Raw genomic sequence first — 15,314 nt, 5'->3', positions numbered from 1 at the left:
TGCAGATAGGGTTGTCAAAGGTGCAACTGTGTTTCTTCTTTTTATGTTTTCTCCACCACAAGGATTCTTAAAAGATGGAAAAATTATTCTGGTAGGTTTTTTGTTGTGATTAGGCAGTAGGTGGTTTAAATCAAAATGGATAGCTCATTAAATTTAATTTAAATTAAAAATCAATTAAAATCATACTAGTTTAAATTTGTATATTTTTACAAATCACATAAATTAGATTAAATTTCATTTTTTTAAATTAATTTAATTCAAACCGTACAACATAATATAATACTATTTTTTATTATTATATTTAAAATTTTATTTATAATATATTAAATTTGTTATATATTTTATTTAAAATTTTACTTATAATATATTGAATTTGTTATATATTTTTATTATTATTATTATTATTATTATTGATCTGTTGGCTATAATTAAACTTAGGTAAAATTATACATTAGGAATACATGAAATACATGTTTGCTTTTTAACAAATTTATTCTATAAAATCAAACAATTACGTGACAATTCAAATTAACGCAAGAATTTCTCCATAAATCTCGCTAAACAAGTTCAAATAGATCACTAAAACACGGTTACCAGATAATTATGTAAAGCTCTGTAAAGTAATTTTTTGTAAATACTTATAATCGGCCCAAATATAATAACTTTATAAAAATACAAATAACTCACTAGCTCACAAGTACGCATTTCAAATAATATTATATTCATCTTCTACTCTTAAATGACCATTCATATGGTCAATATAAAAGATATTTATTTTTACTGATATGTTCTTATGTGTTTGAATGCGCATGTAAAACGATTATATATATATATATATATATATATATATATATATATATATATATAAATACAATATGTAAAATAAGACCAATTTATATAAACAGCTTATTCCATATTATACGAACTTATTTCAGGTAAATTTTTTTTGTTAATATTTTTTTAAATTAATTTTTATTTAAAATTTTAAATTTAAATTCTAATTTTAAACAAATATCAATTGGAGTAGTCTGGTTATTAGTTTATTAATTTATTTAAACAAATATCAATATTTGAATTTGTTACAAATTAGTTTTTAAGCCGATGCTTTGGAAATATCATGAGAAGAGAAAAAAAACTTTCACCCATAGTAAAAAATGACAGTTTTTTTTAACTCTTTTCATAGAGAGAGAGGCAAAAGAAAAAAAAACCGTTATAGCAAAGCACACAGACAATCTAACAATCTGGAATTCTATGAAACTTTCAATTCAGGAATTAAAAAATTGAAAAAAATCTGGTTGCTGAAATGACACTTTTATTATAAGTTGAATTTCAGTTGTGGGTTCACAAACAATCACCTCTACTGAGTGCTAATACAGACATACAAACTCAATACTGATAAGTCAGCCTTCAGGTAGGAGTGTCAACTATAGTTGTTATTAGCTAACGATTTTATTTTAATAATTAGGATTTAGCTAACATATGTAAAGTTTTAAATATTTTTATTTAATGAATATAAAATAAATGCATTGAAAACTTAAATTTTTTATATTTTTAATAACAAAAATTTTAATTTGTAAATTAACATGTGTTTAAAGGCACAAGATAGATAAACACTAATAATTAATCCCCCTTAATCTAAGTGTATCTATTGAATGTTGTGAGCTGCCATTCTCTTGGAATTCTGGTTTGGATGGCTGTGGATCGGTGGATACCATCATCCACCTTTTCTTGCTCACCATTAACACTTCCAACTTCCAAGGATAGATTTGTTTATTCATTAAGATATGGCGGCAAATGCAAGAAGCCAAGACCCACGTGCTAGGAGCAGGTGAGGTAGCCACTTAGCATCTGGAGTTTGTGGAGCAAGCTGCTTGCCATCTTCTAAATCCATATTCACAATATGCTTAATTAGTTTTTGAATGAACCACTTTACTGTATCCATGCATCTCCTCTTTTGGTTTGTCTTAGTCTTGGTTTGACTAATGCATCCTGCATCATTGCCATGTAATTTGTCTTAGTCTTTTTCTTCATTTGCAATGTAATTTCCATTATGCCTTGTCTTGTTTTGTTTTCTAATTAAAAATCCATTTGCATAATTCTTTAGAAAGGACAATATTTTCTTAGAGGTCTAAACTCTAAACATAGGTCAAATTGAAGTCATAGTCATTTGCAAGTGATTTGTTTGTCTCTAAGCAATTAGATGATGTAGAGGAATGCCCCAATTTGTGCTTAGCTATTCCAAAAAAAAAAACATATATAATTATAACTGGTACAACAAATTTATGTGCCAAAAAATTTTTAATCCGTTAAAATTAGAATCAATCATACACATAACAAAAAAATAATAAATTTACCAAAAGAATAAATTCATATAAAATGGTGGTATATATAAAATAAATAAATAAACGAAGAATTTTTTTATTTAAAAAAAATCGAATTCACAAGTTAAATCACAGTGCATACAAAAAGCTTTATGATAAATATACTAATTTTATAGATGTGCAGTATCCATAATTAAAAAATTAATTAAATTCTTTTAATTTTACGAATTAACAGCTCCAATATTTGGGATCAAGACACTGACAAATCATAGTATGCACATCTATAAAAAAATACAATTTTTTTAATATACCTTTTGTATTTTTTTATGTGCTCTTCATGTATTATTTATGTACTCTTTATGCACCTTTTATGTACTCTTTTAATTTTGGGTAATATTAGAAAAAAAAAATAGTCAAAACTTCTCTTATTTAACATTTATTAACTATCACAACAATTAATAAATATTAAATAAGATAAGTTCTAACTGTTTTTGATTAATATTTTTTTATTACCAAACATTTCCGTTAATTTTTATCCACACAAGGCGTAGTTGATGACACTGTCAGGCATACTAGGCAACAACCTTACCCCCGACGTGGGGTGCATTGAGGAGGGCGGCATGGCAAGCAGTAGTGATATGGGTTGGAGAGCTGCAAAGAGACTTAAAGAAATAGAAAGTGAATCCGCCGATTACGCCCTTCAAGAAGCCAGAGCCACCTGAATTTAGGATATAATCAAGGCATTGTTCCTTATTTCCGGAGTTCTATACCTGGAATTAGTATACATTGTAAATAAGGTTTTCAAAGTGGAATTGTGTTTCTTCTTTTATGTTTTTTCCACCACAAAGGTTTTTAAAGAGTGGGAAAATGACCGTAGGTGTTTTTTTTGGGTGATGAGATAAGAGAGTGATTTAAATTAAAATAGATAGTTCATTCGATTTAATTTGAATTAAAAATTAATTAAAATCACACTAATTTAAATTTGTATATTTTTTACAAATAACATAAATTAGATTAAATTTTGAATTTTTTTTCAAAATCGATTTAATTTAATTTAAACTGTATAATATGGTATAATATTATTTTTTATTATTACATTTAAAATTATATTTATAATATGTTGAATTTGTTATATATTTTATTGTTATTGTTATTAACTTATTATTATTGTTATTGATGTGTTGGCTATAACTAGATTCAACTAAAACTATACGTAAGGAGTACGTGGAGTACGTGTTTGTTTTTCGACATAATTATCCTTTAAAATCAAATCAAATAACCACGTGATAACCTAAATTGGCCCAGAAATTTTTCTGCAAATATCTCTAAACAAATCCAAACGGGTCACTGGAACACAGTTATCAGATAATGAGTTAAAGCTCTATAAAACAATTTTAAAAATATGAATAACCGTCCTAAATACAAAAACTTTATAAATACAAATAACTCACAAAGTCACAAATAATATGCTATTTATTCTGAATAACATTATATTCATCTTTTATTTTTACTAATTTTAACTTTGAAGTGCCTTTGTAAGTGCACACCGTCGCCATTTTTGGATTCTTTGAAGAAGCTGAATATGAACTCGGAGTAGAATCACAATCGTTCTCTTAGATGACTATTCATGTGATCAATATAAAAGATAATTATTTTCATTAATGTGTCAATTATGTGATTTAAGACCAATTTGAGTAAAGAGCTTATTCCATATTATACTACCTTATTTTACTTGTACGATCATTTTTTTAGTCAATATTTTTTAAAATTATTTTTTATTTAAAATTTTAAATTTAAATCCTAATTAATTTTTTTAAAAAAATAATGAAAAAGTAACTCTATAACAAAAAATAATTAATATTAACCAATTAAAAATTAATTTCTCATTCACATATTCTTTTTGGACATATTTCTTATTTATTTCAAATTACAGTTTTGGGAGGGTTGGACTTGTGTAAACGGTGAGAGCAATTAGGGCCCATTATTTGACAGGTTTCCATGCCTAAAAGAATAATGGGCTCACACTTGGGTTCTTGGCTGGCCTACTTTAGGCTTTGATTATAGACATTGGTACACTAATATGTTTCAGTTTGTAATATGGCAAAAACGGAAAAAGAAAATGCTACAAATACGCCAAAGCATAACAAAACTGAAACTGAACATAAAAATAGGAATTTTGACCAATATCAAACCACTATGATCATAGAAAATACCCCATAAGCCACATGCTAAGGTTAAAAAGAAATAACTAATTAAATGTCTCTCTAGCTAATACCACAGTTAGTTAGTATTGACTTAGTTTATATTTGATCATTTTTATATAAAAATATATTATAATAAATTAAATATTGTTTGAATTATATTACTCAAATTATTTTTAGAATAATATAAAAATATATTAGCATGCATGAGAGAATATTAAAAGAAAAAACAAAGAGCTAAATGTGTTGTTTCTTTGAAATGACTAATTATTGGATAAATTTTTTATTTTGCCAATCTTTTAGTTACCTACAAATTGTTAACAATAATAATAATGAAAATCTCTATCTATACATATATTTTCTAGAAATTTCACCAAAAATCAATTTGAGCTAGTTTAGTACATATATTTTCTAATAATTTGCAAGCTTCATTTTCATAACACTCCACTTTCTTCTCTACCCTAGATAGTACTTAGATTGCATTTAATTTCCAATTAAAATTGTTTGGAAATGAGACTATATAGAAAAAACAAAATATTTTTAATCAAGTGTGCATGTAATTTGTCTTAGTCTTTTTCTTCATTTGCAATGTAATTTCCATTATGCCTTGTCTTATTTTGTTTTTTAATTAAAAATCCATTTGCATAACTCATTAGAAAGGGCGATATTTTCTTAGAGGTCTAAACTCTAAACATAGGTCAAATTGAAGTCATAGTCATTTGCACGTGATTTGTTTGTCTCTAAGCAATTAGATGATGTAGAGGAATGCCCCAATTTGTGCTTAGCTATTCCCCAAATTTTTACAATCCTATTTTGTATTGTTATTCAATAATAGGAATCATCAATCTCTAATATCTGGTTATCCCTTTCTTATAACTCTAGCAAATAACAATTCTTATATCTTTTTTATGTACAATAATATCTTATTTTTAATAAATAAAATACTTTTGATTGTCAATGAGCTATAACTCAAATAACATAGTCTCTTTATATTTACTTATATCAAATTATAAGACATTGTGTATTTTATGGTCCTTGTGATAGGAAGGGCAAAAAAAATAATAAATGGAGTTATCAACTTATAAGACATAATTTTAGTTATCAAATTCACGTGAAGTTGATTGCACGTGAGTTTTTATTTTTTATATTTTTTAATTTTAAAACTGTAAAATTAAATAATTTAGTTAATTTAAAAAAAAAAATTTGTCTAACATCAAAAAAAGATATGTAAGTGTTTTAAAAAATTAAATAAAAAAGTATCTTATCTTTACATGAGTAATCATATATTTTAATTGACGTATGATCCACTTTCCAATTCTAAATTTGGCGGGTTGGGAATCTTGGTGTATTATATGCGCCTTCGGAATCTTCCCTCTTTCTATTGTTCTTACCAACCACGCGCCAACTCTCTCTCTCTCTCTTCAACCTTCTCGATCTGCCGTCACGCAATGGCTACTTCCAATTGCTCCGCCTCCGAGAACACTCACGCAACCGCCGCTCCGTCGGAATCTGCATTGATCTTCATGGGAACCGGCTGTTCCAGCATGGTTCCCAACGTAATGTGCCTGATCCGCCCTTCAGATCCTCCCTGCTCCGTCTGTGTTCAGTCATTATCTATCCCTCCCGAGCGTAACCCTAATTACAGGTTACTTTTCCTCTCATTTCTCTCTCTCAATTTTCGAGCTTTTTAAGCAACCACGGTTAGAAAGCTAGCAGGAACGGATTAACGGTTAAAACATTAGTGTTTGAACTATAGGAAAACGAATTGAAACCGAAATTGAGAATCGCATTGCTATGATAATCAGGGTTCTTGCTCCTAGGATTTTATGCCATGACATTTGTGGAAAGAATAACATTTTAGTATTTTGTGGCTCTTACAGGTGCAATACATCCCTTCTAATTGATTATTGTGAAAGCAATGATAATCACAAATATATATTGATTGATGTTGGGAAGACATTTAGGGAGGCAGTACTTAGATGGTTTGTTTCCCATCGGATACCGAGAATAGATTCTGTGAGTTAATGGTCCTGCCATTTATTTCAAGTCTATGGATTTACTATTGTTTTTATGTGAAATCAATATGAATCAGAGTTAGTATGTGAAATTTGTATTATATCTTTGAAATTTTTATTGGCCTCAATTTCATAGTCTCAGAATGAAATTCAGTTCTTGCTTGAGCTGCAGATCATTTTGACTCATGAACATGCTGATGCAGTCCTTGGATTGGATGATATACGTGCTGTGCAGCCTTTTAGTCCCACAAATGATATTGATCCCACCCCCATATACCTGAGTCAGCATTCAATGGATAGGTACCTTCAGTTATAATAACTTATCATGCTGTCATGCAATTAATTTGCACTTCATCCCTGATCTAGTTTAAATTACTAGGACTTCCCCTCTATTCTAGATCCTCTAAAGTCAGTATTCTTGTAAATTAGAAATTGAGGGGCTAACTATCCACTGTTTTACATCTTCAATAGCATAGCAGAGAAGTTTCCATATTTGATTCCGAAGAAACCAAAGGAAGGACAAGAAATACGTAGAGTAGCCCAGCTTGCCTGGAACATTATCGCTGATGATATCAATAAACCCTTTTATGTATCAGGACTTAAATTCACTCCTTTGCCAGTAAGTGGCTGCAATCTTTGTCTTTAAAGGTAAGAACAAGAAAAAATACTTTTATTTTACCACTTAGCTATTTTGTCTGTGGGTTTAGGTTATGCATGGAGAGGATTACATCTGTTTGGGCTTTCTTTTTGGTGAGAAAAACAAGGTGGCTTATATATCAGATGTTTCACGGTTTCCAGCTAGTACAGAGCATGGTGCGTTTTGAATTATCTTCTGTACTATCTCACAAAGTTGGACTATAAGACTATATATGTATGCGGAGAGATCGTTTCTGTTTTATCAATGTTGTTACTTAGATTGTGAAAAAGTTTTTCAATTCAAAATAAGATCCTGTAGTATGTTCTGCTTTTTGACACCTAACTTCAAGCAATGAATCTTCTTTTTACAGTCATATCAAAAAGTGGAGCTGGGCAGTTGGATCTTCTTATATTGGATTGTTTGTATAGGGTCAGTACTTCTATTTTCAATTGTATAGGCGAGCAAGATCTGCTTATTGGATTTTTTTTTATCATTAGCATCGAGTTGCATGATTGGTTATTTGGAATAATGCCTTCTCTGATACTTTTCTAATTCAGAATTTTTTTTTTCATGCATGTTTGTCAATCCCACACTTAATTTTAGGTATATATTATTTTCTCGGTCGTAGACATCTCCCTTCTTATGTTAATCTCTGTTTTTGCAGACTGGATCACACAATGTTCACCTTTGTTTTCCACAGGTTTGTTTTGCATTTTACGAAATGATGTTTACAGTTACACATTGTATCTCCCTGTGGTGAAATGCTTATTAATTGGTGGAATTTTATAGACTCTTGAAACTGTCAAGAGGTTATGTCCAAAGCAAACCCTGTTGATTGGAATGACTCACGAATTTGATCACCACAAGGACAATGAGTTTTTGAAAGATTGGTCCAGAAGGTACATGTCTTATCCATTTATGAAGTTGAATATTAAATCATAAATGTTTCAAATGCAATGTATACAAGTAATATTACCGGACAGTCTGACAGTAACAGGACCAAGTAAATGCAGTTCAACTATATATCTTTGTACTATAAGGTATGTTGTGAATTTTAGCAATTAATATAGTTGAATCCTCTATTTTTGTGATTAGGGAGGGAATTCCAGTGCAGCTTGCTCATGATGGCTTGAAAGTCCCCATAAATTTATGAGGTAATAATGCTTGTGAATCTGAATCTCCGTTTTGCTCATCTAGATCAGTACATGTCGAACTAGGATATGAGATGTTCACTATGATCAGTGCCATGCATCTGTCTCTGATATGTCACCTTTCTTGGGATGTATGTGCCTGCCAAAATGATTTCATTCCTGGGGGTATAATTGCCTTTTAAGTTTCTAAAACTTCCCCTTATAAATTGTGGAGAGTAGATGACATCCAGGTTGTGTCTGTTGAAGAAGATAGAAAGGGAGTACCGGAGTAGGTAGAAAATGTGAAGAACTCTTTAGATTGGTTAATCAAAAGTCACTTGGAATCACTTCCATCCTTTAAACGCAAATACATTCATGAGGTAAGGTGTAGTAAATGCATGCATTCCATTTCGTTCACTGGTCCTACATTTTGTTGTTCCTAAGTAATTTTCGATGAAAAACAAGGAAATCCTTATTTGAACAATAGCTCTATTACACGTTTAGGAACCGATAATGTATGACTACTACAAACAAACATGTAATGCAATTCCCTATCCTCTTGAATTCCTTTATCTGTAGCCATATTGACTTTAAATAAATAGCAGTGCTCTAATATTATATGCTACCATATTCTTGCAGGGTAAAGCATGAGACAACATATACAGATACAGGCATACAGCATACTGTTAAATCAGAATTAGATTCAATTTCAACTTAATATTTTTTAAGAGTATCCCGAGTTTGTACAAGTCCCTAAGGAATCGACATCATTACTAGAGATGCCATTTCCGGACTTGCTGAGGATAACTTATTGATATAATTAAAATCCTGAGCAGAATTAGTAACAATTTTGTAATCAACTCCTTGAATCAAGTGCATTGGGAACCATCCGTATTGTAGTGTTCTTTTTGCTGTTACTAGTACAAAGCTACTAATCTGAAGGCTGTTGCTGAAGCATTTCGTCTTATCTATTGGAATTACTTGTATTACATTGTGTGTTTTCTTTTAAAGACTCTAAAACATAAATTATATTTATTTTTTTACTTCCTTTAGTAGTAACATTTAGTTGAAAGAGAGTAACGAGTAAAGACTAAAAAGGAAGCTTCATTTCTGAAAAGAATAAAATTTTTAACGCGTGTATCGATTTGTTGTTATTTAATCGTCTTGCAAAGTTACACACTGTAGATACGCGTAAAGATGCCAAATTGCTTTTCAGTTTTCACAAACTTTGAAATATCAAAATCAGCTTTCCACTATGGGATGAGACATAAAATGGAACTTTGTTTTTGCGATTCCTGTAGATATCTTGTCCTTAGCATTGCCAAGTTAATGATAAATTGAGGAAGGACGTAGTTTGCACGGCTAGAATTCATGTCATATAGTCCAATTAAAACATGCAAATTGATTTGACCTGCTACTATTTAATTGGTTCATCACTTCTTCTGTCTATATTTTCACAAGGACACTATATAAAGGCGACAGCGGTTGAATCGGTCAAAGCATCAAATATTATTAGGAAAAGTTCAGAAAAATAATGAGAATACTAAATAGCATCAAATATTATTAGGAAAAGTTCAGAAAAATAATGAGAATACTAAATAATGTGAATAATCGAAATGCTGGATGTTCAATTTAATAAGTATGCAGATGATTATGTTGACTATTTTTAATTAGATGGTTATTTCTTTTGATTCGATTTACTCATACACAGTTAACATTGGTTGGATGTTTAATTTACTATGTACGGATTATTATCCTAATGTTAGGATTTATGAGGTAATTTGGGAGTGAAGTATTTTTTTTACTTTGTTGGGTCAATTCTAAAATTCATTGTTCACATTATTTACAAAAATCATTGTCTACGTGCGTATCAAAATATTTAGTAATTCACTTTTTTATTTATTAAATATATACAAAACAATAAATATAAAGTTAGTCAATATGGTAAATTTTTCGTTTTAAATTCAAATCTTAAAAATTATTGAACAAAGAGTATTCTAGAAAAAAGAATTGTATACCAAAACTTTTGTAAATCTCCATTATATATAATTAGATTCAAAAGTGTTATTTGTAGACTAAAATCGTCTACTAATATATTGTGTATTTGTATTACAATATATATTTTATACTAGCCGTTGATTTTGGTATACACTTAACATGATTAAATCAGATTAGATATAACAAATATCTTAGAAATTTCGTTGATGTAAAGGCTTACTATTATTTTACAGTGGAATAGGTGTGAACAAGTTGAAGTAGTTAATCTTGTAGTTGCATTGTGATTCCTCTTTATTACTTTAATGTTAGTCCATTTAGAAGGAACAACAGAAGACCAATTAGAAGGAAACAAGCAGCTGAGTTGAATTCCTCCAGAACCAAAGTCAAAATTTGGAACCATTCTAGAAACCAACCTTAGACCTTATTGCTATTCATTCATTGTTGATGGAAGCTTCGAGTTTGCTTGAGAAGAAGGGATTTATTTGGAACTTGGAAGATCAAGAAAATTAATCAGAATACAAGAAAAACAAAGTAGAGAGACTAAGAGAGTAAAGAGCATCATGGCATGTTGTTGTGTGCCTTTGAACAACAATAAGAACAACTTGGATGTTAGCTTCTTTGTTTTCAAGCCAACCTTTGTGGTGGTTGATGATGAAGCTGTTGTTCATGTCCTCAAACACTTCTCCTTGAGTACTCACACCCTTGGTTGTCTTCAAACCTCTATCTTTAGGAGCATCCATGGAAACATGGTAACTAACTTCATCCATACTAGTAACTCTCCTTTATCAATCAATCTTCAATTTTTCTTTATTTTGTGTGTGTAAAAAGTAAAAACTCTGCTGACTAGTTAGTTTATGGAAACCCCATTAAATTCTTCTATTGGATTGTGCTCCATATATATCTCAAAATGATGTTATAGTGTTTTTCTTATTATCAGTTTTGTTTTCCACGTAGGTTTTGGACACAACATGAAGATTTTACTTTGGAGCTGTTTTTGTTTTTTTCAGTGAATGACAGCTTCAAGTTCCATTGCTCCATGGTACTCTACCATCTGTAATGGTTGAATCTGCCAACAATTCACACACACACACACATATGGCTTTTCAAACCTTCGAATCTGTTTAGTTCATTCATTTTTAATAAGGTGAAAACTCAGTACATTCAACTTCACGTGAAGTTGACTGTACCTGAGTTCCACAAATATTTCTAAAACAATATGATTTATCTTATTTGTTATTCCCTTCTTTCCATAATAACTCTGATTTTGAAAATTTGGTACATCCTATTCTAATCCCTAAGAATAAGAGTTTTATTGGAGCCAATTTGATCTTGTAATTTAGTTAAGTTCAGCAGAAACACTGCTGTCATTGTTTTCTATCAATGTATCAGTTTCATATCTTCAGTCCCACAATAAAAGTTTCTCTGTGCAGTGTTAATGCAAATATCTTATATGTTGATGTTCATTTCACTGATCATTTGATGCATTCACATGTCTTTCTTATTTTATTTTTGTATGCAATAAGCTGAATTTTGCTGAATATTTTGTGGCTTATGATCAGATCATATGGTATGGTGCATGGCAGAAGAGGTCCAACAAGGAAAAAGAACAGCTTATCACAACCCTTGTAAGTTTAGCCCCTCAATAATTAAATTCGGATAAGAATTTTATGTGAACTAAAATTAGTTAACATCTGAATTTGTATGAGAAGAGTTTACTTGGTGAGAGGTGTATGGAAAGATTTTATTTTGTTTTAATTATCAAGATCAGAGAAGCCTTTTAAGGGACTAAAAACAGAACATTTAAAATGAACACAACAAACTCTTAGAAAATAAACATCTAAACAGAACCCTGAAATGTTTTAATATATCCAACCTTGTTATTCATTGAGCTCTATGGAAAATATAACTATGGAAAATCAAATTTCTTCTTAGTGCATGTTTGGGCGCCATTATTTTATTAAAAAAGATATTTTTTCAATGAAAAAAGATCTTTTTTTATTTTTTAACGTGTTTGGCAAATTTTTAGTAGTAAAAGTAAAAGTACTAGTAAAATAAAAAAAAATCTTTTTTGAGAAACTGTAATTTACATTTTTTTAAAAGATCTGTTTTTCTTAAAAAAAATATTTTTCATGTAATAAATAAACAAAAAAGTACTTTTATATTGTTATACCCAAACATAATTGATAAATAAAAAGACCTTTTTACATGAGATATCCAAATATAAAATTACTTTTACTTCTCTATAAGATCTTTTAAAAAAAGATAATTCGAAAAAAGATCTTTTCTTAAAAGCTCACCCAAACAAGCCCTTAATACTCCTTTTCTTTCTTTATCTATTGTTTGGAAAAGAGTACACTACCCTTACTATTATCATATTACATTCATCAAAGAATGTAGGCTGAAAATTTTCCTCTTCACTCAAGTTCAAATTATCTTTTTGTTTAACAGAAATCAATGATAAACAACATATCAAGCATGACTACATTAATTGAATACACCTTTCTTGAAGCATACGCCGGAGAATCAAGAGATGGATCTTCAACTGCTAAATTCTCCAATGGGGACATAATTTCCATTCATTCAGCAGCCACCACTAGTGGTGACCTCAATGATCTTTGCTATGCTGTCCTTGCAATTTTCAGGTCTCGATTCGACAAGATAGAAGGCGCGACAGCAGGCCTTTGCTTGAAAGCACAGAGCAGGCCAGGAGTGGTGTGCATGCATGTGTGGAAGTCTCTCCATTTTTGTTACTCATATATTCTCAATTCTGACCATAGAAATTGGATGATGCCATATCTTGAACGTTTCTCTTTAGAGATGAAGTATGATATCTTTAGAGTAGTGTATGTTAGTGATGCTGACAACTTGGTTAAACATTCCTATGTTTCACCCCATCAAATGTTTCAGAATGGTAAAGAAAACATGCAAAAGCAGGTTCTGTAGAATTGAGAGTGGTGTAAAAGATTTGAACCATCCTCCTCTGCCAACATTATTTTGTTTTTCTTTTTTTTTCTTTCTTTTCCATTTATTGTTTTGTAAATGTTGTACATTGATTTAGCAAAATCAAATTTCAGATTAGAGATAGCTACTATATAGTCTTTTGCGGACTAATAATGATACTATTAAGCATTTAGTTATGATTTTCAATTTTCAATTTTTCATAACGGACATGTTTGGTAACAAAAAATTTAGCCAAAATTAGTCGAACTTGTTTTATTTAACATTTATTCATTACTGCAACAATTAATGAATGCTAATGAGACAAGTTCTTATTATTTTTTTTTATCTCTTTAACATTAACGTATAAATAAACTATGCATGTGAACGGAGTGCTACCTAAGTAGCGATTTAAGACCTTCAATTGCAATTTTAATACATATATCTTGTAAATTAGCGATGCTACAAAATCTTATATTATCACATCATTTCAGATGATAATTTTTTTTTAAGAAAATAATAATTTTATAATATTTTTGCATAAATTTTGAGATAAACCTAAATAAATACCTTGACCTGTAAGAAGAACAACTGGATACTTCATTTTTCATTTTGAAAATATTCATATTTTCTCTTGAAATTCATTGTAATTATATATGCAACACAACAATGAAGTTTGTTGCTTCCTTAATGGGGTGTGTTGTCTTCTGTGTACTTTTCTAAGTTATAATGAGTTATGAATTGTACTTTGCCAACTTCAATTGTCCTTATCTGGATTTTCAAAGCCTAGTACTACTTTCATTGTTAGTCTTTCATGACCAAAAAATCAAAATACAACCCAACAACTATACACGGGGCCCAAAGAAATTCGAAATATTGAATCTAAGTCAACTAATCAATATCTATCTATTTATCTATTTATAATATATAAAAGTTGATACTAATTCTCTCCACAATAAATTTAAGCCATTTTTTCTTTGTTAATGATACTACATCAGCAATTTTAATGACTTGGTAAAAGATAAAAATCAACCGATCACTATTTAGTAAAATGTTTTAAAAAAATTAAAACAAAAAACTCTTATCTATTATTATTCAATTGAAACATCAAGTACTAATTAAATGCAATAAACATACATTAAAAGTGTCATAATAATAATAATTATAAAAAATTTCAGTTATAAGTATTTAAATTCTACAACTTATACACGTTTACTACTCTTCATTTCTTAATCTCTCATACTAATTGTCAAAAATTTCTTAAAATTAATATAAAATATTTTTTTATGTTTTTCATTCTCATTCATTTTTTATTATTATTTACAAACAAAAAAAGACAAAGTGTAGCCATTAATGCAAATCCAAAAATGAAAAAAAAAAAGAAAAATGCAGTTTTGTATAACTCTAATATAAATAACCTATGTCTTTTTTAAAAATAAATAAATTCAAAATTTATTTATAATATGTTCTGTAAAATATTTTTAATATAACATTTATTAAAATATACTATATAGTATAAATAATCTATCTCTCTGCACATTGCACGGGTCTCACTCTAGTTTTATATTTATTTCCAAAACAAAAAAGCAATAAATAATATTATAAAAATGGAGCATTATTTCAGTTTGTAATTGTAATTGAAGCTTCTAAAACCGCCAATGCTTAACCAATCTCAACCATATTTAAATTTGAAGCATTGGTTACATACTTTATTACTTACATTATTTGTATTGAATAGTTGTGCCATCTCTTGAATGTGATTGTAATAATGTGACTTTTAAAAATTGGTATCAATAAGCGTGACAAAACCATCATTGACTTCAAAAACAAATCTAATTAAACCTTATTGCCTGACCAAAGGGGAGTAGGGGGAAAAATAACACATGGAAACAAAATTCCACACCAAAACAACTTAATTTTTTCAAAGATTTGAAAAAAGGAGAAGCATGCAAAGGGTGATAATATCAGAAAGCAACAACTGCTGCGTGTTCTTCCAGTCAAACATGTAGTTTTAATTTGAAAAAAAAAAAAGATCTTTTATTCTGTCCTGTGCAATTTCTTGCATCAAGGTCATT

At 29.3% G+C, this 15,314-nt stretch overlaps 2 protein-coding genes across 6 annotated transcripts; both read left to right on the top strand.

The window, feature by feature from the left end:
* The first annotated feature begins 5,827 nt into the window (after positions 1-5,827).
* LOC112714366 (putative hydrolase C777.06c) lies at positions 5,828-9,293 on the top strand. 4 transcript variants are annotated; one of them, XR_003159221.3, is made up of 11 exons: positions 5,828-6,167; positions 6,403-6,538; positions 6,710-6,837; positions 7,009-7,156; positions 7,245-7,350; positions 7,545-7,603; positions 7,839-7,874; positions 7,964-8,073; positions 8,270-8,328; positions 8,545-8,684; positions 8,944-9,293. XR_003159221.3 is itself a non-coding variant. In XM_025765950.3 (10 exons), exons 1-9 carry the CDS (start codon positions 5,875-5,877, stop codon positions 8,325-8,327), a joined length of 1,074 nt encoding a protein of 357 aa, XP_025621735.1. In that variant the 5' UTR covers positions 5,828-5,874; the 3' UTR covers position 8,328; positions 8,944-9,293. The 4 variants fall into 4 exon arrangements, 1 of the variants encoding a protein (XP_025621735.1); XR_011866374.1 differs by lacking the exon at positions 7,839-7,874 and having other exon boundaries at positions 7,875-8,073; XM_025765950.3 differs by lacking the exon at positions 8,545-8,684.
* A 998-nt stretch (positions 9,294-10,291) lies between these two features.
* LOC112714365 (uncharacterized) lies at positions 10,292-13,390 on the top strand. 2 transcript variants are annotated; one of them, XM_025765949.3, is made up of 4 exons: positions 10,377-11,051; positions 11,257-11,341; positions 11,862-11,927; positions 12,751-13,390. In XM_025765949.3, the coding sequence occupies exons 1-4, from the start codon at positions 11,041-11,043 to the stop codon at positions 13,243-13,245; spliced, it is 657 nt and encodes a 218-aa protein (XP_025621734.1). In that variant the 5' UTR covers positions 10,377-11,040; the 3' UTR covers positions 13,246-13,390. The 2 variants fall into 2 exon arrangements, with proteins under 2 accessions (XP_025621733.1, XP_025621734.1); XM_025765948.3 differs by lacking the exon at positions 11,257-11,341 and having other exon boundaries at positions 10,292-11,051.
* The last annotated feature ends 1,924 nt before the right edge of the window (positions 13,391-15,314 follow it).

The sequence above is a fragment of the Arachis hypogaea genome, chromosome 10, assembly GCF_003086295.3.
Source record: "Arachis hypogaea cultivar Tifrunner chromosome 10, arahy.Tifrunner.gnm2.J5K5, whole genome shotgun sequence".
Taxonomy (NCBI): Eukaryota; Viridiplantae; Streptophyta; class Magnoliopsida; order Fabales; family Fabaceae; genus Arachis; species Arachis hypogaea.
The sequence above is the reverse complement of the archived record's forward strand: the minus strand, read 5'-3'. Positions and strand labels throughout refer to the sequence as shown.

Bases quoted from the DNA above. Each gene is read 5' to 3' on its own strand.
- LOC112714366 (XM_025765950.3), top strand. From the start codon at position 5,875: ATGCGCCTTCGGAATCTTCCCTCTTTCTATTGTTCTTACCAACCACGC. The intron at 6,168-6,402 runs GTTACTTTTCCT...TGGCTCTTACAG, and splicing joins GAGCGTAACCCTAATTACAG to GTGCAATACATCCCTTCTAA. The intron at 8,074-8,269 runs GTACATGTCTTA...TTTTGTGATTAG, and splicing joins TTGAAAGATTGGTCCAGAAG to GGAGGGAATTCCAGTGCAGC.
- LOC112714365 (XM_025765948.3), top strand. From the start codon at position 10,863: ATGGCATGTTGTTGTGTGCCTTTGAACAACAATAAGAACAACTTGGAT. The intron at 11,052-11,861 runs GTAACTAACTTC...GCTTATGATCAG, and splicing joins GGAGCATCCATGGAAACATG to ATCATATGGTATGGTGCATG. The intron at 11,928-12,750 runs GTAAGTTTAGCC...TTTGTTTAACAG, and splicing joins AACAGCTTATCACAACCCTT to AAATCAATGATAAACAACAT.